This window comes from Lutjanus erythropterus, chromosome 2 (genome assembly GCF_056507025.1).
Source record: "Lutjanus erythropterus isolate fLutEry1 chromosome 2, fLutEry1.hap2, whole genome shotgun sequence".
Taxonomy (NCBI): Eukaryota; Metazoa; Chordata; class Actinopteri; order Lutjaniformes; family Lutjanidae; genus Lutjanus; species Lutjanus erythropterus.
This window is the reverse complement of record NC_139318.1, coordinates 5,381,164-5,407,232: the sequence shown is the minus strand read 5'-3', so window position 1 is coordinate 5,407,232 and position 26,069 is coordinate 5,381,164. Positions and strand designations below refer to the sequence as shown.

The 26,069-nt window shown below is 38.7% G+C and overlaps 1 protein-coding gene and 1 pseudogene across 1 annotated transcript in view; both read right to left on the bottom strand.

Annotated features, from left to right (window-relative positions):
- Positions 1–16,306, bottom strand: part of LOC146331085 (constitutive coactivator of PPAR-gamma-like protein 1 homolog) — a 39,969-nt gene extending 23,663 nt beyond the window's left edge. Inside the window, exons 1-7 of the mRNA XM_084726798.1 lie at positions 15,388–16,306; positions 12,534–12,780; positions 12,363–12,445; positions 7,075–7,203; positions 5,466–5,556; positions 2,423–2,511; positions 2,097–2,335 (exon numbers count right to left, since the gene is read on the bottom strand). Coding sequence (XP_084582924.1) covers positions 2,097–2,335; positions 2,423–2,511; positions 5,466–5,556; positions 7,075–7,203; positions 12,363–12,445; positions 12,534–12,780; positions 15,388–15,861 — 1,352 coding nt within the window. The 5' untranslated portion in view covers positions 15,862–16,306. The remainder of the gene's footprint in view (positions 1–2,096; positions 2,336–2,422; positions 2,512–5,465; positions 5,557–7,074; positions 7,204–12,362; positions 12,446–12,533; positions 12,781–15,387) is intronic.
- Positions 16,307–23,417: 7,111 nt separating this feature from the next.
- LOC146331084 (hydroxylysine kinase pseudogene) lies at positions 23,418–24,486 on the bottom strand (annotated as a pseudogene).
- Positions 24,487–26,069: the final 1,583 nt, after the last annotated feature.

Genomic DNA, 26,069 nt, shown 5'->3' with positions numbered 1-26,069 from the left:
AAAAAAATCTAGATTAATGTGGAGCGGGCAAAAATTCAAAGTTAAGTTATATGTTTAGTTTTTACAGATTGCCAGGCGTGTGGGACTGTTAATATCTCACTTTACTAATAATTTTTCAGGCAAGAACGTTTATCCAAATAATGCAGATTTGGAAATCTGCTGCAACACTTCTATAATAAATTTCTCTACTGTCGCAAAAGTGCCCTGGACATTCTGTCTTTGTGTCCCAGGCGCTATTTATTGTCCCCCAGGAAAACGGGACATCCCTAATTTCAAGTGCTGGACACAATTACATATAAAGTCAATGCAAAGATGGCAAAAAGTGTGAATACACACCACCTGACAGGATTGCTGCAAGGCAATTTCTTGTCCTTTGCATATTCACGGAAGTTTGACATGTTCAACTTGAGCTAAAAAATTCTGAGATTTTATTTTTCTTATACTTTTGGGATTAAACAGTGGGTGTTCTCTTAACTATTACCTCTAAAATGCACAGTTAACCCCAAAATCAAAAATGGCCTGTAGTGCTGTTTATCCATCTAAATAGTTTTGGTGCCTGTTGCAGTTTTGTTGGAGATGTCTGCCTTCTCTCCAATATAATGGCACAAAATGGCACTCGGCTTGTGGTGCTCAAAGCTTACAACTTTCTTTCTAGTAGAAAAGAAAGTAGTTTCATTAGATATTAAATTAGTTTCAGTAGATAATACTGCAGAATGAGAGTAGTTCCTACTTGAAACTGCTCACAACAAGGTCTGCAGATTATCTAGAGCACCAGGGTCATGATTTTTGGAAAGATGTATTTTTTTGGTGCTTTGAGTACCACATGCAGAGTAACATCTAGTTCCAGTATATTGGATAGAAGGCAGACATCTCTACGACTGATATCTCCAAAATTCTGCAACTCACATTAAAAAAATCTAGATGGGTAAACAGCACTACAGGCCAGGAGACATATGTATTTTTCATTGTGGGGGAACTGTCCCTTTAGCCTGTCTATCACAGTAAGCTGTAGGGGTGATGACCTCTGCTGTCGGGTATAATGTACTCTGATTAGTGTCTCTCTGTCCATGTTGGCTGCTGACTGGAGGGGGAATGTACTTCACTTCATGAACGTACAGAGAGGAGAAGGGAAAAAGAAGAGAAGAAATGTTAGAACCAGAGTATCTGGTGACTGCTGAGTTCAGTCAGAGGGCAAACTGAACACACACAGACACACAAAGACAGACACGCACTCTCAGTTCCTGCTGTTGCTCTCTGGGTTACGGTTAATGCTTTCTGGCTGTTTGGGGCTAATAAACACAAATGATCCTGTCAAACTTGTGTGAGTAACACAGGGACAATTCACTGCGCTTTCTGTGTGAACACAGATTTAAAGTAAAAGCAGGGATACTATTTTGACACTTCTAAAGGGACAGTTCACCCCAAATCAATAATACATATTTTTCCCTTGTCCTGTACTGCTATTTAAATCAGGAACAGTTACTCAAAATAATTCACAGACCTTGTTTCGAGCAGTTTCGTGTAGGAACTACTTTCTTTCTGCAGTAGAATCTACCTGAATTACTTTCTTATTTCTACTAGAAAGAAAGTAGTTCCTACATGAAACTCACAACAAGGTCTGTGAATTATTTTGAGTAAGTGGGTCATAATTTTTGGAAAGAGACACCGGTTTTGAATTTTTCAAATGTACATTTTTGGTAGCTTGAACCCCACGAGCTGAGTGCCATTTAGTCCCATTATATTGGAGAGAAGGCAGGCGGCCAAAACTCTGCAAGTAACACCAAAGAAAATATCTAGATGTGTTAAAAAAAAAAAAAAAAAAAAAAAAAAAAAAAGCACTACAGGCCAGGAAAAAATATGTAATTTTGATTTTTGATTAAAGACAGTGATTACAAAAAGGGAGACTCTACTGTAATAAATCATGTTACATGGACTGAAAGCTTTGTAAAAGACTAAAATTCACTAAATTTCCCCCGTACTTAACCTTTAACACTTTGATGCACATGTCAACATGACAGCCTGGTGACCTCAAGTAGCTCAGGAGTCTCCCCATGAATGGAGACAGTGACGGAGCGTGCGTGTTGTGTTGGACTCACTTGGCAGTTGTGCCTGAGCTCTCTTCATTCTCCGAGGAGGAGGAGGTGGAGGAGGCGTTGAAGAAAGCGGCCTCTGTGTGGTTGGGGCTGCCGGCCTGGCCCGGGTTGATGGGAGAGGACCTCTCGTACAGCGGTGTGTGCTTCCCTTCATGAGGAATGTTGCTGAAGCTGTTCTGCTCCGGGGGGCCCCTCTCCTCGCAATCCAGAGCCACCACAGCCTCTGGGTATGAGTGCTGGACCTGCAGACAGAACGGTGAGACGAAAACAGACGTGTCACTCCTATGAAGCCAGATGCCTGCGGAGTACAGTACGTCTCTCAGTCTTACCCCGGGTTTTACAGGCAGCGGCACCTGTGGAATGTTGAGCAGTTTTGGAGATGGCACTGCAGCAGGCACTCCCATGTGTTTTGGTCTGACTGTGAAACAGACACACATATAATTTCACTATACAGATTCAGAAGAGGCTGGAGCTGCTGCACACATCTGAAGGAAAACAACGACATGTAGAGATTGTTTTCTGGGAATTTTAAAATTTTAAAATACTTTTCAACTATACCTCAACTCGTTCTGGATTTTTGAGGCAGATCCTAAATTTTGGTGTTTATACAGATCCCTCAGATTTGTTTTCCATCCATACCGAGAGGAACATTTTACAGTGTATAAAGTCTGCACGATTTGGTCAAAAATGACTGAATGAATGATTATTTTTGCAGTACAATTTTCATGTTCACTAAAAAACATTTGTTGGGGTCTGCACCAAACAAACATGTTCTCTTACATCTGGAGGATATGGTTTTTAGGCCTTTTTGAATCTCTTCAGCACTATAGAACTTCATTACAATACTGTTTACTCAAACATTTTTCTTTTTTTTCAAAAAATTTGATTGCGACACAATTTGGTTTTGGTTCTACAACTCCAATACTGCACTTGGATATACTGCGATTTCAGTAATTTTGTGATTAATTGTACAGTCCTAGATTACAGCTAATGATTACTTTCATTATCAATTAACCTATCAGTTTTCTTTTTTCTCAGTTAAGCGATTAGTTGTTTGGTCTATAAATGTCAGAATATGGTGAAAAATGTTGTCAGTGACGTCCTCAAATATCTTGTTTTGTCGACAGCTCAAATAAATTCAGTTTACTGTCAGAGAGGACTCGCTGAAATCTTTTTTTTCTTAAAAAATAACTTAAACGAATAAATCAGTTATCAAATTAGTTGGCGATTCATTTATGAATTGACAACTAATCAACTTCTCGTTGGAGCTCTAAACAAACCTACTCATCAGTGCTCCCTGGTGGACAGACTATGTAATAGTGACAGAGTTGACATTTCTCGTTACTAATCTGTCAACATATACAACAATACATCTGATATGAGCTGATATATTGACCTGCCCAATTTCTCAGCCAAGCTCTAATTATAATACATTTAAATTGAACACCTTTAGGCTAAAAAGGGTAATTGCCTTCCATACTTTTTCTTTCAATAAACAGTTAAATATATTACACACAAGAAATAAAAAAAAACAGACTGCCATATTTTCTCACATTTTTGCTACAGTAACCATCAAACACATTAGCAATATAAACATAAACAGATGGGACTTGTTCTGCTAAATAAAATTTTCTTGTGTTCATTTGAATACTCAAAATATCAATATTGAGTTTTAAGGTCTCTGGCCTGGACTCAAACTAAGGATTTTGCCTTCACATACATCATCCCTGCAGGTCCTGCAACACCACAGCTTATTCAACCTCTATCGTCCTCAGCCTTTATCTCATCATCTCTTTATGGGTTTGCAAACTCTTCCACCTCAGCCAACTATAAAAAACTGCAATATTTTAGCTTTCATATTATGATTTTAAGTTTGTCTATTCCTTCTTTCACATTCACATATATTGACTAGCAGGAAAATCACAGCAGCCTGTTGCACAAACTCAGTGCGAGTTCAGCCTAGTTATAACATTAATTATTACCAAGTATTGATTTATGCATTACTAAAACAAAAGCAGTTGTGTCAGAGGTAATCTACAACATAACTCTAACAACTGAATAGCTACACATGCACCTAGGGTCGGTATAAATCATAAAATGTCACAGAATTAAACTCACTAACAGTAAAACAGCTGTTTTTAATCCCACAATTTTTTTTTTCATTAATTGCTTTCCACTTTGCAACACAGTCATCAAGAGACCTCATTTATTTATGATTATCAATTTTAGTATTGATCTAGCTTGCTAAGATGCGATACAATGCCAAGGGGCTCATGCCAGCCAGAGAGCAAATGCACCCGGTAACCATGACGATGGTTGATGATAGTTGACTGGCCACATGCCTGAAGTCATGACCTTATGTCCATACTAGTTACTTTTATTAGCTGATTTAGTTACAGTTAGATGTTACTACAGGGACCCTCCAGGGTTCTCCAAGTTAAATATAAGACTTTTTAGCATGTTTTTATTACCACTTGGAATCAAATTTAATACCGATTACTATATCTACCTAATTATTACAGATAGAATGGAAAATCATTATTTGTCAAGTGAATTTAGTAAATCATTATGATACTCACATTCATGTTGCCTGGAAAAGGTTTAACTCACTCGTATTTTGGATTTTGCTGCCGCTTTAAAACAGCACTTTTAGGTTCTTTTTCATAACTAAAAAGATTAGTATATAATATTTTACATATAAATAATGTTTCTAGAGCGGCAACAGTAATGTTCACAACAACAAAGTCTCTATATAAACACATTAATATCTCACTGAAAGAAATCTAAACTTTCAGCAAACTAAATCATTTTTCTGACATGAGAATACTGAGTGAAGTTTCTACAGACTGAGGAACACAGACATCAATCACTATGTTCATCCTGTCCTCTTCTGACGTGATTCACTGCCTGCAGGGACTGTTGGCAGAGAGGAGGAGCTGCTTTGTCTCATCCAGCAGGAAAGTTCATAAGAAAATGACAAACTTCACTCTACTGAGTGCCCTCTTCTAGTTTATGACAGTATTTATAAAATCCTAAGAAAGGACAAGAAAAAATTAAGACCTTTGAAAACGAAATTCAAAACTTTTAAGGCCTTAATTTTAGGTGTTTTTTTCAATCCAATACTTTTAAAATACTTTTAAAACCCCATAGGTACCCTGTACCAAGCCTCTAGTGTCAATACAGCGGGTGCAAACCATTGCAGGTGTAAATTTTAACAAGGCACAACCATTATTAAATGAACTACACCTGTATTTGACAAGTCAAACTGTCTGCTGACAGAAATCTATGTACTATTTGCACTAACACTGTACATTTTCTATACAGAATGTAGGAGAAGGGATGTGATTAGAGTCTGATTAGACGGAAACCCACCTAAGTGTGGAGGGAAGTGAGGGGGTTTGCTGGCCACTGAGTAGTACTCCACTGCCTTCTTGAAGCGGATCACTTTATCATCAGTGCACGACTAAAAGAAAAACAGTAAAATGACATTAATACACTCAAAACACAGCAAACAGGTGCATTAATGGTACCTTGTCAGTTAACAAAGACCACATATGGAGAGAAGCACCATTATCTGTTCTTCCCATTCAAGTCCTCTTGAGCTGAAAGAGTGAACTACAGTTATCTCTGCTTGAATGCTTTGCCTTAGTACTCTAAAGCATGCAGACAAGTACTTATCCATAGTGTATTACCTTTAGTAGATGGCAGTCACCATACCCATATTTGAGGAAACAGCAGCACTACTCAGAAGTTATGTAATAAACTGCTATGAACAAGGTCAGTAGCCACTTAAGAAAAGGTCTACCCGAAAAATTAATATCAGTTTAAGTGTTCACTGTATTTAGAATATTTTCTCCGCTTTGCTCTACCACCAGAGGGCCTTTTCTGACAAGAAAACACCATTATATGAGCCAAACACCACTTTTTCCAACCCAACCAAACTCCATAGGCAAAATCAGTCATTTTAGCAGAATACGGGAGTTGCTGGTCTATCATCTCCTCGATCTGGTACTATGTTAATGGTGTGACTTCGGTGAATTCAGACTATCCTTTTAAAACACCCAAGTCAAACAATAACAAAAACAAACCTACAGATCGAGGCTGTGGTAGACCAGCAGCTCCTGTGTTCTACGAATTAAAATGACTGATTTCACTTACTGGGTTTGGCAGGTATGAAGAGAGTGATATTCGGATTATAATAGCAGTTCTCCCATTTGAAAAGGCTGTCTGATGGGAAAGTAAAGTGGTGAAAATATTCAAAATATTGTGTATAGTTTAAGTGGCTAAAATACCTTTAACTGCTGACCACTGCAGTTCATCTTTTAGTTTATGTGCTAGTGCCTCTCTTTGCTTTGCTTAACTGGAGTTGTGCTGACCACCATCCACTGTAGATAAATTCACTAACCGTTGATAAGTACCCCATACAACCTCACTTCAAATACTCTGAATTATCCCTTTAAAAGGTGCCCTGATAATTATTTCAGTCTCAACAAAGTTAAATGCTCTAGTATATACCAGCAACACAACCTTTCCCTGCTGGTAATTCACTTTTCAGTCATTCTTCTTTCTATTCCAGTGCACCATAATTGTACAGTACAGGATGACTTGTTGAAACTATTTTTAGATCTATGCAATGACAGAGTAAACAGATATTTTAGGTGGTTAGAATGCAATTGAGAACAGGAAATTGTGATCAAGGGAGGTTATCAGATTTTCCTCTTGAGAGCAGCACAGTTATGACTCGTCATCCTCCATCAAGTGGAGCTTGTCTTACTCATCATAAAAACTGTTTTTGGTAAGAAAGAATGGGTCACCTGACAATGTTTGAAACCCACTGCTTTACAACAACTCTGTTACCGATTCATTCAAGAAGAAATGTGATCAAAACAATCTAAGTTATATCCTTCGTCTCTAAACTAAAAACTGAATGTCTCATTTTCAGTGCTGCCTCGTCACACCAGTTCAGCTCTACTTTTCATACCTGTGAGTGCTTGAAGATGTCCTTAGCGATGGCCTCCAGGTCGGTGATGTCTGGGATGTTGCGGACGTAGTCGGCCACGGCCTTGATTACAACATCACAGGGTGGGAGCACAAGCTGGTGGGCACGCACCTGAGGAAGGACAGCGCACCGAGTTCACAACAGGTCAAACATTCAAGTCTGAAATAAACCTTGATGTCAATGTGTACAGTACTGCCCTGTTGCTGTTTAAACAGCAGCACCATAATCTTTAGCTTCCTGCTTCAGTAACAGGATTTTAAGCTGTGACTGGATGTTTCTACCCAAAATGCACCTTGGGAGTCACAGTGAACATCTCTCATGAAGTTTTTATGCAATTTCTACTTTTTTTAACTAAAGACCCGAATGTTTTCTGATGCAGTGGTCTAACTTAAAGTTACTAAACATATCTATGAATGGACTTATTAATCAGAACCAGGGGCCCAAAATACCTCCTGCCACTTCATAACTTTATGCCTTTTGTTGGCAACAAACAGTGAATGTAAACAGTTTTTTCTTGTTTATCGGAAAACTCCACGGAGCACCTTTAAAATCACAGTGAAGGGGAAGCAAGTGAGTTTTCATCTTCAGTCATGTGACGCGTGTTTCTGAGATGGATCTGATCAAATCTTCAAGATTTGATTGAATCACTCAAAGGTGCATGTGGTATCATAAATAACAAAGGATGCAGAGCTGTAGAGGACTGCTGATGAAAATAAGAGGGAGTCTGGAATATAATACCAGAGCTGCAATGATTAACTGATCATTATTCAACTACCAAAATAATCATCAACTCCAAATTCTCTGATTTCAGCCTCTCAAATGTGAATATTTTCTGGGTTCTTCACTCCTCTCTGCCTTTAAACTGAATATCTTTGAAGTTGTGGACAAAACAAGACACTTGAGGTTGTCATCTCTATCCATTTTTCATCATTTTCTGATGATCGATTAATCGAAAAAATAGTTGACAGATTAACTGATAATGAAAGTAATCCTTAGCTGCAGCCCTACACTGATGATATATGTTAACACAGGGAGACAGAATTAAAACTGTCTAGCCTCTAGTTACTTTCCAGTTATTATTGAGTAACCTAAGTGGTGTGTATCCAACACTACACTTGACAGGTGTGCTTGGCTTAATGACAAAAAAAGATAAACAGCAATAAATTCCCAGCCTCAGCCTGTACCCACTAAGAGATTAATAAGTAACCAACTGTCCGAGTGACAGCAGCTGCAGGAGCAGACAGTTTGGCTAGAAAGCACCTTCACATACAAGCTTTTACAGCATTAAAGGTCCAGTGTGTGAGAATCAGAGGCATTTATTTTTGTCAACCACTCACAGTGTTACTGACTTTGTTACTGACCTTGCTAGAATAATGTTAACTTTCTGGCTCAGAAAGTTGAAGTCAGAAAGCCAGAAAGTTCTATGAAGTGAGCAGACATGAAATATCTCTAGTTGCCAAGTCGTATCTAAGGTTTGTCCTGTTCACTGGAGTAGTGAACAACAGACTTTAGATTCTGATTGCAACACACATGAAAATATAAATTAATGGGGTTTTTTTGGCTGTTGACCATGATATAATCGGGATAATGCCCTTTGAGGTGTCCACAGGATGAATAATTAATGAATGACTTTGTGGAGGCAACTGTCTTCCGTGGTTTGGGCCTCAACATGGTCCATTAATTCCTGATAATTGATACCATATCAGGCATTTGGGCTGGGCAATATATCAATATTATGTTGATAGACTGTATTTGCTGTTCTATTATTTGCCTTTGCCCACTTAGTCATATCAAAATTACTGACAATTATTTCAAATCAAATTTCACATTTTGCGAAAGCACCAATAGTCCTCACTACAATGTTGTCGCAATATCAAGGTAAACATTGTGATATTTGTTACCGTCCATATTTCTCAGCCCTATTGTTGGGTAGTTTAATCTGCAGCAAGAAAACATATACTACCTTAGCGTTTCCCAATCCTGGTCCTTGGGGACGCCTGCCCTGCACGTTTTAGAAGTTTCCCTGCTCTAACACAGCTGATTCAAATGATCAAGTTGTTATCAGACTTCTGCAGAGGCTTGATGAAGAGCTGAGACACTGAACTCAAACACACTTTTTCTTGCTTTACAGTCTCTTTTCAGTGTCATTGTCATTGGAACATACTGTGGCAGTACAGTGGCTAGTTCAGTCAGGCTGCACATGTGAACCAGAGGGATTTGTGTTTAATCAAAGCCAGTCATTTAAAAAGTAACAGCTGAACCATTTTACATGCTGCCATGAAACTGTCTGCCACTGCTGTCTTTCAACTGTTTGACTCAACCAGTCACCAAAATATGAATATCCTGTTCCTGTAAGATGGACTGCACTGGCCGTGCATGAACATTTAGCCACATCACAGCGCCCGACTTGGTGGCAGCTGCTGGTTAGGCTCCAGAAAGATGAATCAACAGTTGGTCATTTGTTATCCAACGTGATGTTTGGGATTTTTAGCCATCAGTTATCACCAAAGAAGCTGTGATGTTTAATATCCTGCCTTCAGCTGTATGAAAATTACATGTGCATGACCGTGGACTTTTCCTTTCAATAAATCTGGCATGTGCAAACATGCTGACTTCTAGTCTTTGTGTTCAAAGCTCTGTAAGAATCAACAAAGAAAACTGGACAGGTGGATTTAAGTTCAGTGAGTTTAAGGATGAAACTAAATACATGTCCACACCCAAAAAGGCTTCTGTATAGCCTATTAATAATGATCAACAGGGATTAAATCAAGTTTTTACAGGGTTTTCAATGCCCTAAAAAGATATTTTGCCAACCAGCTTCTTACTGTGAGTGATGGAGTCCTGCATAAACACACAAGTTAAAAAGAGTTCTGGTTTTGTTTTTGTCTGTGCTGCTTTATAGTGGGCGGGGCTCACTTGGAAAACAGGTGAAGTCACATAGTTCTACACCCAATCAGGATTTAACAACATCTGAATCAGAACCTGATGACAGCTGTAGAGTTGAGACCAGGCCACAGTCAATCAAATGTTACAGGATCCCGAAGAATCCTGATGAGGCAGATTAACTGAATTCTTAAGTACTAAACTCCTCCCTTTTAATGGAGATGTTCGCCACATGAGTTAGTGTTTGTTTATGAGTTGTAAGTACTCATTAATAATCTTTTAGAAGGAGTAGATGTTTCTATTGGTCAAACTGAAAAAAAGTGATAGGAGCCTGGCAGGCAGTCACTGAATTCCAACTCCAGTGGGTTTTTGTTTTCAGGATAATGGGCTAAACTTTACATTGACAGACAATTGAGAGGTTTAGAGAATGTTGTTTAACTTACAACTCGTCCTCACTTGTCATTTAGTAGTAAGGAAGTATAATGTCTGGGGAGGAGCTCCAATATTTTCAATTTGGACTGCAGTACCCATTTTTGAGGGCTAAGGTGTTACATATTTCACCTTTAAGTTTTCATCTAAGGGAAATCTAATGATTTTTTCACACTTGCACATTTCATTTAAATGGGACTCGTTTTCCCCTTTCGGTCCATTTGTTAAGGTAGCTGTAAACCATAATCTCACTAGGGGGCGGACCAAAACTGCACCAAGAACCTTGAGAGAGGTCGTCTTGGTCCAGTCCCAGAGGAACTGAGTGGTTTGTTTGTATTGGGAATGTGGTTTGACCCAACTACCAGGTTTACTCTACAAGGCTAAGCGAACCGGCTCATTGGATGTACTCAGTATGAACTCCCCCGTCCTGTCTGAAGGCAGCACATCTTCTTTGACAAGTGTGAAGATAATTTCCATGCTCATGAGCACATGCAAACTCTGCCATTGATCCATGTTATTGCATATCAGTGTTTCTCTCACAGAAATATTGTATGTGCCAGCCCAGAAAACAGGACATTCTTCCTGTATTTACTTTCTTGCGCCTGCCCCAGACACATCTGACCAATGAGCTGAGTAAACGTTCTCATGTGCTTTGCGGTGATACATTTGGGTTTGCTTGGATTTTTCACTGTGTGAAAAGAAACTGAACCATGGGGAAAATGTTTACAAACTCAACAACTGATCGGACCAGAGCAAACAAAGTATAGGCGTGAAAATGCCTTTAGGGGTTATGTCCACCAAAGCCTTTTTACCCCGGCTGAAAACGCCAGGCGCTCTTCTGAAAACACCCAGCTGGGAGCAGCTGAGAGCACTTTAGAGGCACAGTGTTTCATCAGCTGACACACTTAGGTTGCCATCATACAGAATATCAATGGAAGTAACTGTTAATTTACCTAATTTCCCAGATTTCTGTTATCAACAAATACAGATTGTAAAGATGTCGGCACCAAGTAAAGTACTTGCTTTGGCCCTTGCTCTAGATGACAGGAGGGCTGAAGCTTGGACCCATCGGTTTGTGTGGGTTCATGACATTTAGTGGGCGGGGAAACATCTCAAGAGCTGAAGCTGGACGACGGGGCCAGATTCAAAAGTACAAGCAGTGCATAGGTTTTGGTAACCTATTCGTCCTGCCCCTCCTCCACTGTGACTGGACGGCTGTCAGCATTTTACCCAAAGCTGTATGGCTGCAACTTATGATTATTTTCATAGGCGATTAACTGATCAGTCTTCTTTATTTGATTAATTGATTAATAGTTGTTTAGTCTATAAAATGTCAGATGAATGTCAGAAAGGAGTAAAGAAACCATTTAAGAACACACACACACTTAAGAAGCGTGAATTTTGACTTACTCAAACCTGTTAATCGATTATCAAAATAGTTTGCGATTAATTTAATAATCAATAAATCATTGCAGCTCTATGAAGATGAACAGGTTCAAACTCTTGGCAACCAGAATAAAACTGCGAAACGTTCATTACAGGATAGACACTGAGCACTTCTTCATGCTGCACTGTTTATAGCAGTAGTAGTGTTAATGTGCAGCATTCCCAATGGAAGCAATTCAACAATACGCTGGCCTCAGGAAACAACAATTTGGTGGACAGAGCCCCTTAGTATTAGGACTCCACAGCCCCAAAAATCCTGTATAACACACTTCCAACAATGCAACTCAACAGCAGCAGGAGCATGAGCAGCAGGCCTCCTGTTCTCTAAGGAGGCACACAGCAGAAGCAATGCACTCACCTGAGACAAAAATACAGTATAAATATTGTGCGAAAAAGTGTATACGGTTGAACAATGGTTCAGCACATGATCAGAAAAGTACTATTCACAGTTCACTTCTGTGACACTGGATTAGCAGGCCAGTGATTATAAAGAAATGATCATTAATCTTTACCTTCAGAGATGCTAATGGATGCTCTGGGCCAAGTAAGCTCCAGTGAAAGGCAGCCAAGTCTTCATCAGGCAGTATGTGATTTCCTTTAGAACACAACACAGCATCATTAGTGGTGTTTAGTCATCTAAACCATCAGCTCCTTTATATTCTGTCCAGCAGTATCACACCAACCTAACAGTGATGCAAAAATGACAAAACGATTGGGGTTGAGATCAAGCTGCCGTGCCACTTCGTGCATCAGGTACTGGCTGGTGGTGAGGCTTTTGCCGTTGCGGCTCAGTTTGAGGGCGTGTGCGCTGAAGTAGTATGGGATGTTGCACAGAGCGTAGTCCGAGTCGTAGGCCACCAGGCCATGGAAGCCGTTCTCCCTGCATAAGGCTATCACTTCCAGGTGGTGGTCCTCGATGCTCTGGACAACCTGAGGAGTGGCCGAGACGAGAGTTAGACTTTAGAAAGCTAAAGCCTCAAAATAAACCTCTTACACAGACATGGTGCATTAGGCTCTCTACAGAAGCAGGATTACAAAGCAGGTGCAGTTCTGTTTGAGTTGCTCTTAGTGAATAAGTCCTACACAGCTGATTGGATAGTCAAAGAAAGAGGGATGGATAATTGGCTATATATTTAAAATGTGATCCAGTCAAAAGAACCTGATCTCAAAGGCATTATTATATGAATACTGATTTACAAATTTTCACCCAACACCCAGCACTGTCAGAATAATATAACTGCTCAGTTAAACAATAAATCCTGATAGAAATGCAATGATTAGTGTATCAAAAGGTAATAATCGCAACTATTTTAATAGTTGAGTAATAGTTTTTTCAAGCAAAAATGACAAACACTGTCATGTTCCAGCATCTTAAATGGGATGATTTGCTGCTTTTCTTCTTTGTCATTTATGAGAGTAAATAAAGAGTATTTGGGTGTTGGACTGTTGGTTGGACAAAAGATGCATTGAAGACATCAATTAGGACTTTGGAAAACTGCGATGACCATTGTCCTATTTTTTTTTTTTTTCACATTTTATGGACTAAACAATTATTAGTGAAAATTAAAAACTAAAATGCTGGTAAAATATGCAATGTAAAAAAAAATATAAAATAGGCTGATAGATTTGCTTAAACACCAGCCAAAAAAACAACAGTTATCTATTGAGTGGCAAGTGAAAATTTGAACATTCATTCAAAAAACTTAATAAAGAAGTTAATTTTGAACCCTGATCACTGGTGTGATGTATAATAAAGACTTTAAAATCAAATATCTTATCAGCCTGAAATTAGCATTTTTATATGATAGGGCAATAAGATAATGCTTTGATTACGTGTGCGTGATGCAAGAATGTCTGTGGCGTGAAGGTTATCTGAGGTGTCCCAAACGGATAGCAAAGATGCTATTGTGAGGAGGAGCCAAATCACATTCCTTCAACACTACAGATTTAATTACCCATTTTAAGAGCTGTCATCCCGAACAATACGATACATTTGTAAAGAACAAAGAGAAACAGGAACCAGAGAAAGAAAACCTGTCAGCAGTAGTTTTCTTGTTTTGCCCAGTGAATGTTAACACTTAGAAAAGCATTGTAGGTTATGTCTGCATCTGCCAGTGGGTCATCATAATAAGAGTAAATATAGGCCTCTCTGCAGTTAGGTGGAAAAAATATAAACATATGAAGGTATCTGCATCAGCAATCGGACAAAATATTGGCATATTGGATATCAGCAAAAATCCAATATCATGCATCCCTACCATTTGGGCAGATCAAATGTGTGATAACAGTTCTACAATACTTAATGTCAGTGACAAAAACTGCATACAGAATCAGAGGCAGCTGTACAGTTTCTGCATGTTTTTAGTACTTCCAGTACTCAGCTAAAATATGTATGAATTTATGTACATTGTCGATTTCTTGCGTAGGTAATATTTAGTGCCAAAAGTACTTGCATGTCATCTGCTGACTGTAGTCTCAATTAATGGATATGTTAGAGATTAGGACCACACACTGTGGTAAAAAAAAAACAAACAAAAAAAAACAACCGTGTGATTATTATTATTATTATTACAAATATTATGACTGCGATTTGATTCACAATTTGTGGGAATGATCATTTTTGCATCATAATTCTCATTTTTACTGAAAGAAAATATTTAAGTCATGATCATGTGACATTTGTTGGGGCCTGTACCAACCCTACATGTTTTCTTACACTTTGAGAATAAGACTTGAAGGCCAGGACATATTTGCAGCACTACAGTACTTCATTATTGTGCAGTCTTGTCACAGATTTTTACTTATAAAAAAATTGTAGCTTCTGTGATTTGGCTCTTGCTCTTGGCTATATTCAGATTTCAATGATATTTGGATTAACTGTGCAGTCCTAGTACTGACTGATCTCCCAGCTGCAGTCTCAGTTAACAGATATATCAGAGTTATTAATCAGTAGTGAAAGATTACCATCGCCATTTATCTGAGCTAAGGGGGACATGTACAAATGTCTCATTTTGTCCAACCAATACTATGACATTTACTTACCTCTATAGAAAGCTCAGAAAACCAGCAAATATTTACAAGTGACAGACTGAAGCAGTGAATTTAGGGCATTTTGTTTTAAAAATTATTGAGTGATTAACAGCTAAATAGCAAAATAGTATCATGTCAGCTGGTTTATCATATCAATGTTAGGACTCTTGTTTGAATGTGTGGCTTGGGACAATTTGTTCTGCTAGGACTAATCCAACACCTTTTATTAATGATAAAAGCCTATTCTAATAGTGATCACATGTATTCATAGTTGAGATAATGTCACAAGATCAAATGAGTTAAGACCAGGCCACTGCCTGCACTGCTAACACTACTACAGATACTCTGATGAACTTGACCAGCTTTTATCATGGGTGAAGTTGGCAGTGCTGTCATGGTGGGCAGCTAGCAGGCTAACCACAGAGCCTGCTAATGTCTGCCGGCCGGCCGGCGGCAGTTCCGGAGTGCCGGTGCTCAACAGGCACTGCCAGGCCGAGTTTCACTCACCCCGACGCGGAACCTGAGGAGGGCCAGTCGGATGCAGTGGGCCATGCACACCGGAGGAAGGAACCAGACTTTGGGCGGCGGGGTGCCCTTGTTCTGGACGTGGCTGATGATCTGCTGGGCGGTCTGCCTCTCGTTCACCTGTCGCTTGACCCACTCGTGAAGGCGGCCTTTCTCCAGGGCGCCATTGAAGCACACCAGGAGCTCAATGTTGCCGTTGAAGCAGGCCTTGGAGAGGGCGGCCAGGTAGCCCAGCATGTGGTTCCACTGGCCGCCGCTCACCCAGTCGGTGTAGAAGCCTCCGTAGAGCCGGTGGAGGCAGTTCTCGGCGTCCACCAGCAGTCTCAGCGGACTCTGAGGGGGTCTCTGCCGGCCACCTCCAACCAAACTCCCCCGGGCCAGCTTCTGGAGCTCCACCGGCACCACGGCGCTCGGGCAGTGCTTCTCAATGTACTCCTGGAAACCTTGAACACCCATGTTGAGCGTCTGTCAGGAGAGACAGGAACTTAAAACTGACGGTTAAAAAAAAAGCGAAATATCGGAGGAAATTAAACCGGAGGGGGTCTGTCCCCCTGACAGTGACTGACAGCCGGCTGCTAGCTGTGGGTATTGCAGGAGTTGGAATAATTTCGAAAGAAACGAAAAAAAGGCTGCTATTCTGGCATGGTCGGTTTTTGGTGAGTTATTTTTTGGTTCATGGCTGCTAGCTGCCATGTGTCGGTTCACGGAACCATGTCTGAGGTTGTGAGTCTGCCGAAGTGAGAGGGAGACAGAGGGGGACACATGACGACACGACGCACCGGCACGTACAGATGCACGCGGGGAAACCAAGAGGATACACTGCTGCTCACTTCCGCGTTAGCTTAAGCTCACACGACAAAAATCTAGTACCTTCTCAAAAATACGGTTTCGTCGGGTTGCGACACAGAACTTTAGTTTCATGACAAAAACAAATTATATGGTTAAAGTCAGAATACACACGTTTGTCAAATAAGTTTTTGTGTGATCGTTATCTGATTTCTACAGCCATAACTAAAGCCAAAATCTTCACTGAAAATAATTTTGTTAGTAGTTTTTTTATTTATACAACCACACCTAGATGAGTACAAAACGAACTACATGAAATTGTAGGTCGACATTCCCACAGATTTACAAAAGACAGGGAAAACAATTGATCATTTAATCCTGCCAAAATACATCTTAAAGGACCAGTGTGTAGTATTTAGTGGCATCTAATGGTGAGCTTTCAGATTGCAAACACCTCATCTCATTCTCCCTTTCCAAACGTATAGGTGAAAATATAGTGGTTATGAGACTTGAGGCTGTATCTAGAGCCAGAATTTGGTTTGTCCATTCTGGGCTACTGTAGAAATATGGCAGTGCAATATGATGTCCTCTGCAGAAGATGACCATAGATATATAAAGAGAAACTGGATACTGGATGAAAACATAGTTATGCATTACTTAAAAGATGTTTTACCCTTCCAAGATGATTACCGCATCACAGATATGGGGTAGACAAAAGTACAACATATTGCAAAGAATTTTATTTATTAATTCATTAATTCATTTTTTTTGTCCTCTGCCATTAAGTGGCTATAACTCTTCAAAGGGACAGTTCATCACAAAATCAAAAATACATTTTAGGTAGATTGTGGTGCAGAAAGTAGTTCCTACATGAAACTGCTCACAACAAGGTCTGTGGATTATCTCGAGTAACCGGGTCAGGATTTCAGCACCACAGGACAAGTGCCATCTAGTGCCATTATACTGGAGAGAAGGCAGACATCTCTACAGCTGATCTCTCCAAAACTCACATCAGAATGATAAAGATGGATAAATAGCACTACAGGCCAGGGGAAAAATATGAACTTTTGATTTTGAAGCAACTAATTACAAATACTCAAATAACTGTAATTAAGTAGCTTTTTTTTGGGTACTTGTACTTTTATGACTAGATTGTTATATACTTTTACTTGTACTTAAATAAGCATTGCACTATGTAATCTACTGAAGTTACTTTTAAAATCATAATTGAGTACTGAGTACAGTTGGAATTAATATTCAGACCTTTCATCTGAATTTTTGTGACCAGTAACTTGATAGGATTGCAAACAGGAAAATGAAAACAATGACACTGCAACAGCACAAGTTTGAAATAACGATACCAATGTTTAATGATCAATTATTAATCACCTCTAAGAATTTAAGTAATTAAAAATGTATTAATCAATATTTAAGCAATAGTCTAGACATGGCAGCCATTTGTTGAATAAGGAAATTTAAAATGACGTAAGTATTTTAAAAATATTAATGATGAATTGATTACACAGGCTGCGCGAACAGTGCTATATTCCAGTATACAACATGTCAAATTAATGAGGACGGTATTTTTCCTGTGCACTCTTTTACTTTTTTCTTCCTGTCTTTTTTCTTTCTCTCTTTTCTCTTTCTCCCTCACTCTCTCTCTTATGTCTCTCTCTAGACAAGGGGGTAAAAATCACACCACTGTCTTGTTACAGCTCTTTTCCTCTCTTCAAAACTCTTCTGTAAACTTAAGGTTGAAAGATAGGGGCAGCAGCACTGCAGCAGAAACACTGTGTGTGTGAACAGGGCAGTTCAGTGGGGTCGCCTTCACACACAGGTACATGCAGCCAGTGTGGTCAGAGCCTAAGCGGTACTAAGCGGTTATATCCAGCAGAAGTGGAGTTTCCAAAGGCTGGATGTGAACTATCTTGACAATCGTTTGAATCTTTGGGTTTGTGGGTTTTGTTTCCTGATTTGTGGTAGGGTCACAGTTGCATCTCCAGACTTTTAGTGTGCACCAGCCAATCAGCAAGTAGGTAGTTTTCCCATCTGTTGTTGCAAAAGTTTAAAGTGAATTTCATTCCATCTAAAAACAGACCCAAAAAATTAGATGACGACAGACAGACAGACAAACAATAACAAGCAACAGAGTTCAACATATCTAACATTACCGTTAAATGGCACTGCAGTGGTTTCTGTGGTTTACCTGTTTTTTATAGAAAGCCTGTCAGGGCCTTCTCAGCAGACTCTTTTTTTATGAATGAGAAAGCAGAGGAAGGGGCCCACCGGTGCCCCCGTGTTTTAAAAAATGCAGCAAAAGAGGCCCCAGTAATGCCTCTAAGGAAGACAACTCATGATAAATACCCTCTAGAGTGGCCCAATGTCCAAGACAGTGTGATAAAGTGCCTTCTAGACTGCCTTTCAGGTAGAGAAAACTTGTAAAGTGCCCTCTGGAGTGACCTCAAAAAACAGAATGTAATAAAGCACACCTTAGAGTGTCTTTCCAGTACACAAAATGTGGTAAAGTGCCCTTTAGAGTAACTATCCAGAACATTAAACATGGTGAAGTGCCCTTTAGGGTGCTCTACCAATAGAGAAAACATGTTATAGTGCCATTTCTGGTGCTTTTCCAGGGGACAAAATGCTTTAAAATGTATTTTGGGGCACTGGAGTCCCTCCACATGCAGCTGGTGCCCTTTTTATTTTTTTCTCCCCTGCCCCTCAGACTGCCTGAATCCACCACTGGTTTCCACCAGATGGAACTTATGAAACAGTTTGCGCTATTAACACTTTTTGTTTAAAACGTTCTCGTGGAACAATTCACTGGAATTCCTCCTGGATTTAGATTTTTATAACTACAATTTTATAAATAAAGATTTAATGGTGAGAGAAGCACACACCTAAATTGTAAATATAATGCAGCTATGATGTACAAATACATACATCTATATTTCACTAAATGGCCAATTAGTCATGAATGAAGTCTGTGGATGAGGTCATATCCTAACACTACAGCTAGAGGGCAGCATACCATTAGGAACTGCTTACTGTCTGTGCAGCAGTCACTCAGTTGACTTCTCCTTTTTGCAAACTTTGTTTTCTCAACATTTTGGCCAGAGCAAGCTACTGTCAACCAAAGAAGCTGAATGAAGTGTGTACACAATTTTTATTTCGTATCAGTATTTCTACGCAAGAATATTGCATGCTCTTTCTATGGGTAATTTGATTAAATGAATGAATGAATGAAACCTTTTTTGCCCCTAATGGAATTTGTTTGCACAAGGAACATATAAGATACCAACAACCACACATGACAGGATATGATATAACATAAACATGAGTATCATATGAAACATCATAAAAAATATTAAAAAGCATCATTTGGGGAATTCATAAAGTGCAGTTCAACAAAAAGCAAAATAATGAATATGCATCTCTCACAGGCACAAAACTGATAAAATAATGACATACACTTAATCTGGAAGTGCCAGTTCATACAAAAATCAAAAATACATTTTTTTTTTAAATTTGCACAACTACATCATGGGTCAACAGGGGATCTGCAATCCTGAGGGGGTCCTCAGACCACCAAATCATTCTTAACAGATAATTTTATTCTGAAAATACACATTAACATGAATCAAGCATTATATAAACAAACAAAAATTGGCCTATTTTTTTTTTTAAATATCCCAATGCTGTTATCAAAAGGAAAATGTCACACTGCTATGTTTCAGATTATAAATCCTATAAATGTGAAAAAAAAAGAAAATCTTACAGTTATAATTTTACTAACTCCCAGTTGATCAGCAACTGAAAAGCTACACAACAGCTAATGTTAGCATTAACTATTAAACAGAAGAATTCATTTACAATAATAATGTTAGCTGCAGTCTAATTGTGGCTAATTGGTTAGCAAATTACGTTGTTTTACCTTGAAAGATGGCCCAGTATCCCTCCAGATTTTCACTGTCCGTTGTCTTTTCAGTTGCTGATCAATCTGGAATCTGTTAAATGATAATGATTTTGTAGATTTTGTATATTTATGACTTGCAATCTGAAACAAAGTAGTACTACATTATCCTTTTGATAACAGCATTTCTCAACCTGAGTGTGACAAAAGAGGAAAATGTGAATATGGTGAATTAGGAAGAAATACTGATTCAGTGTTCCTAAGGAGGCACACTATATATAATCCTCCATACTTTTTCTTCTTATTGTGTGTGAATGTTGCAAGCATTCACAACCCTGCGTTCTTCTGTTACCAAAATGTATTATTATTATTATTATTATTATTATTTATTTATTTATTTATTTATTTATTTATTTATTTATTTATTTTTCCGCCACATTTTTTCATATTCCATGAATTCAGCATACTTCAACTTCAACTTCAAACCATTCCAACTTCAACTTATTCAGCTTATTCAACTTATCATTGGATATTCAACATTAAAATTCCCATCCCTATTAAATCCCATTCAACGAAAACTTTGTAATGTAACTAGTGTAACCCTCTTGTCTTGTTTGTTGGTGTTCTCCAGTTCTTCTGGGCTGTTGGCCATATGTAAAATAAAAGTTGATTTACCACAGAATCATCATATCTATGTTCAATCTATCTATGTTCAAAATTCAACTAATCAATTAATTGATCTTAAAAAACATAACTAAACATAATCAAATTTAATTAAAGATTTTTTTATATTTATTTTTTTAGGTATTTTGAAGGCAGCACAGTGGAAAAATAACTGATGATTCAGGTACAAACAAAATCAAAGCAAAATCAAAATACTAAGTTTTATATTCAATTTGCACTCAAAATAAAATAAAAATTACAAATCAGTCTTGAATCTTTTTTAATATCCTCGACATACACAGTGAACCAGAGCAGCCTGTAGGGGACGTTGCTCTGCTGGTGTCTTTAAAGACAACACATGTCCTCAAGCAGGATTCAATCCAACACTGAGTTGAAGTTAAATCTTAGCAGGTCGTCCTCTTGAGCGTCTCTCTGCATCAACTTCAGCTCAAAACTCACCCAAGAACTGAACCTGGTTCCTCAGAACTTGAATACAATGATCTGCCTTCCTAAGTCAATGAATCAGAGATACATGAAGACTCTTTCTTAGAGCTTTTCACTCTTTCCTTTGGAAACGGGTCTCAAAACTAAACCAAGGATCAAACCAGGGTCCTTGAACTTTGAAGTAATGATCTATCTACCTAAGGCAATGAATCACAGATACTTCAAGCCTCTTTCTGAGAGCCTTTCAATCTTTCTGTTGTATTGATGAAACCTGGAGCCTCAAAACTACTGAGTGGTGATTTTACTTCTTAAACCAATTAACCAGAGACACTGGCGAGCTCTTTCTTAGAGAGTTTTACTGTGTCCTTTGGAAACAGGTCTCAAAATCAAATCAAGGATTAAACCTGGGTCCTCAAAGTCCAAACATTGATCCAACTTCTGAAGACAATAAATCAGAGAATCCTACAAAAGAAGCTCCACACCCCCAAAATATAGACATCCAATAGATTTTTATAACTTTTATTAAATGTTTGATCTGTGAATAAAATATCTGAAGTGCTTGCGACACTCAGTAACCGACGGCCACGAGCTGAAGCATCATAACCATACATGAAGAAGAAACAGAACGACACCAAACACGTTACATTCAGAAAACTTCAGTCGCAGCTGCAAACAGAAACCACTTCATATGTAGAACAGCTGAGTGAGCAGAGCTGCTGGTCAGAATCACTTCATGTGAAAGAAAAGTCACATCCAGATTGTTGATTTCATCTTACAATCATTGCATTTCTGTTGATAATTCTCTCTTCAGATATTGCAGTTTTTAGGTGTTTCTTTTTAATCTCTTCTAAATAAAGACTTTGAAATCATTTCAACCAAAGTGAATGAACTGAACCCAGCCTGTAGAATAAAAGTGTTTCCCACTGCTCTACATTTGGATTGTTGATATCAACATGTTGATTTCATGAGTCAGTTTGTCTGAACAGAAACAACATCCAAACTTCCAACACGCTACAAACACACAAAAACCTCTGGAAAAACTACACATCTGCACAACTTTTCAAGTATGACAGATTATAGTGTCATTACTGCACATTACAGATTTTTTTTTTTGTTTTTTGTTTTTAGCATTTCAGGTCTGAGCTGTTTGTATCTGACATCCTGATCCCAGACAGTTTTTTTCTGACAGGAAACTGCTGTTATATTAGTCAGATATATTTATCTTCAAAGCTACTAAACTCCAAAATTTTGACAGATGGATGATGAGAGCATTTAATAATGAATAAAACACACAGAGTCAGGCAAATGGGTTAGAAATCTATCTGCTCAAAGTCCATGTCTACTTGCCCCTATACATATTGTTTCATTTATTAGCTGTTATCAAATAACAACAAAGCAAAAGTTAATTGTCATGTTTAATCTTTATTCAAGTAAATGAGGTACACAAGTCCAACGAATCATATAAACCCTGATGACTTTATTCAACTTGATTTGGTTAATTTCAGTTATTGTTGTCAGAAACTCCTGACTCTTCAAGAATAATAAAAAGAAGAAGAAGAATGACCTCACCATACAGCAGTATTTCCTAAATGCTCTCTTATTCTTTCTCTGTTACTCTGTAAAAAATAAAGTTGCGGGCACTAATTTCTAGCCAAATAGCTTAACTACATTTTTGAGTTTTAAGTCAATCTCATGCTTTAAAATAAACTAAAATGCTTGCTGACCTGTAATCTTTTGTTGAGACAATTTACTTTTCTTCTTCAGATAAGCTTGAATCTTTCAGTTTTAGAAAGCCAAAATATTATGTATTTCAAAAATTGTTTACAGTGAGTTGTGAACCTGATCTGTCATAATTTGGGTGCTCGAAAATTAAACAGCTGGAACTGAAAATATTGAATTATTTACCATTATTCATTTTAACTTTAATGAATTTAATCAACAACTTTTGGAATACATTTTTTGTTGAATTTAAAGAAGAAAATAAATCATATCAATAAAAGATTATAGGTTAGTTTATTAGTTTTTTGTTTGTTTGAGTTTGATTCAGAACTCGAAAATTTAGTGAAGACAGTTGCCTTGAAATTAGTTTTGCTACTTTTTTCTTTTTTTTTTTTTTTTACAGTGTATTTGGATGATTATTTTTGCTTTTACAGTACATGAATCTTGAAACACAATCTTGAAATTATACTTGATGTGGACAAATGGCTCAATGGCTGTTTCTGTCCCTGAACTGAGCAGCACTCTGAAACCACACCTCCTCCACCCACTCCTTTCCCGTGTTCCAGAGTTCTCGCAGAAAGCTGATACCATTTCTAGATGGCCACACGAAATACTCTGCATTATCTGGACGCAGCCTCATGGCACGACGAGTAAAAACCAAAAGCCTGCAGAAGCGGAACAGAACCAGCACATAGAAACAATCCTTCTCTGCTTTGTTGAGAGGGAGGACACTTTCCCAGCCCGCAATGACAGCTCCACCCGCCTCCATAGGTTCAGGGTGCTGTATCATTATGTGCATGATGGCAATGGCGAGCTCATAGATGTAGTAGCCACTGTTCATATCCCCAAAGTCGATGATGCCAGAAATTCTGTAGGAGCCACTCTCATCAGGCTGCACCAGCACATCGAGGTCATTGAAGTCACCATGGATAATACCTGACAGAAGGAACAAAGAAAGTGTTGTGGTTTACTGGAACCAAAATACACACTCACTCATGTATTCAGTGATGTTTCCGGTCTCTGCTGAGAGTACGCATGCTGGCCATTACGGCCCTTTTCCACCAACTTAGCAAGATTCTTGGAACCTTCAAGTTAGCCTGCGTTTCCACCCATTTTGAGTGGAACCATTGTAATCAAGGATGTCATCAAGAGAGGGCGCTGAACAAACCACAGCAACCTGGGAAACAATTTATTTTTGGTGAAAATGCTCCGTACCAGTTCAAAATTAAATGCCTGATCTGGAACAGGGCCAGCTCCATGCTGGTGGAAAAGATCTATGAGAGTGTTTGTACTAACTTGCTCCCTTGTCCAAGTGTTAAGATGTGAGAAAGGGATACAGGCCAGTGTCAAACAAGACAACCTAGAAAAGCATCTCGAGAATTAATATCACACTCACATTTGCGGAAACTGGAGCGTTTGGGGACCACAGAGGTCTTGTACTCATGAATAATAGATTTCACAACCTCCTGAAGAGGATCTCCATCTATTACACTGATGTTTGTCTCCAGGAGGGGGACATTGGACAGGCTCACTGTGAAATTCTCACTATGCAGCATGTTGAGCTGAGGGTGCTCCAACTGGAAACAAGAACAACAACAACAACAATAATAATAATAATAATAATATAGAGAAGCTGAAGGCAGAAGAAAAAGTACAAGACAAGCACAGTTCTACAAAGGTGCAAAACCATGTATTGCACCTTCAGTTGAAATTTAAATAAATCTTCAAGTGACAGATCAACCCCAAATCAAAAAGATATATTTTTCCTCATACTTCTAGTGCTATTCATCCATTTAGATTTTTTTGGTGTGAGTTGCAGAGCTTTGTGGATATCAGCTGTAGAGATGTCTTCCTTCTCTCCAATATAATGGGACTAAATGGCACTCGGCTTGTGATGCTTAAAGCGGCAAAAAATATATTTGAAAAATTCAACACCAGTGTCTCTTTCCAGGAGTCATTACCTGGCTACTCAAGATAGTCCACAGACCTTGTAGTGAGCACCTTAATGTAGGAACTATTTTCTTTTTGCAGTAGAATCTAACAGAACTACTTTCTGTCTCCTAGAGAGAAAGTAGTGCCTTCATAAAACTGCTCACAAAAAAAATATGTGGATTATCTCGAGTAACCAGGTCATGATTTATAGAAAGAGACGCTGTTCTTACATTTTTCAAATGTATTTTTCTTTTAGCACTTTGAGCACCACAAGTGACCATCACCCATCATACTTGAGAAATGCCAGATATTGTCTATGGACAATATCTCCAAAACTCTCCAAGCCTCACCAAGAAAGTCCAGATGGATAAATAGCACTATGGGTGAGAGTAAAAGGGAGGAAAAATATTCATTTTTGATTTGGGGTTTTTCTTGAAACAAGAGACTTTCATGTAATGAAAGGGGTATTATAGCTGTTGTAGGATTCCATTCTGGCTGCTGTCTCTCCGGTTTCATACAGTAACTGTGGAGTAAAAGGAGCTTTGGAAATAGTGGTTCCAGGCAAATAAGTCAACGGCCGCACCAGGTACTTCTGACAGCCATAACCACAATCTGTCAAAGGTTAAAACAGCATAAGCATTACAGCCATTCACTCACTCTGAACAGTGTGGGTATTGGTATTACAGCGGGCATGAAGCTGCTAGGTTTTGCTATATTACATAAGACTGAAACTACAAGTGTTATTTTTTTTGCCTTGAGGCAGAACGTGTTCATCCACCTCCTCCACTGGTGAGTTCTTACAGTGGAGCTCATCACTGCTATTTATTAGCTCCCTGAAACAGCATCTAGCCCAGGGCTAATTTCAACAACTCAGCATGTTTACACACATACTCATAAACAGACATACTGATGGTGTACACCAATCAGGCACAGAAAAGGGTGTACCCCTTTTGCTGCCAAAACAGCCTCGACCTGTCGAGTCATGGACTCCACTAGACCCCTGAAGATGTGCTGTGGTATCTGGCACCAAGATGTTAGCAGCAGATCCTGTAAGTCCAGTTCTGTATGATGCCATGATGAAGAGATAATTAGTGTTATTCACCTCACCTGTCAGTGATCATAATGTTATGCCTGATCGGTGACACAGTATCTCAGGAATATGTTGCTCTTGCTGTCAAACTGTCAAATAGATGTTGGAAACAAGGGT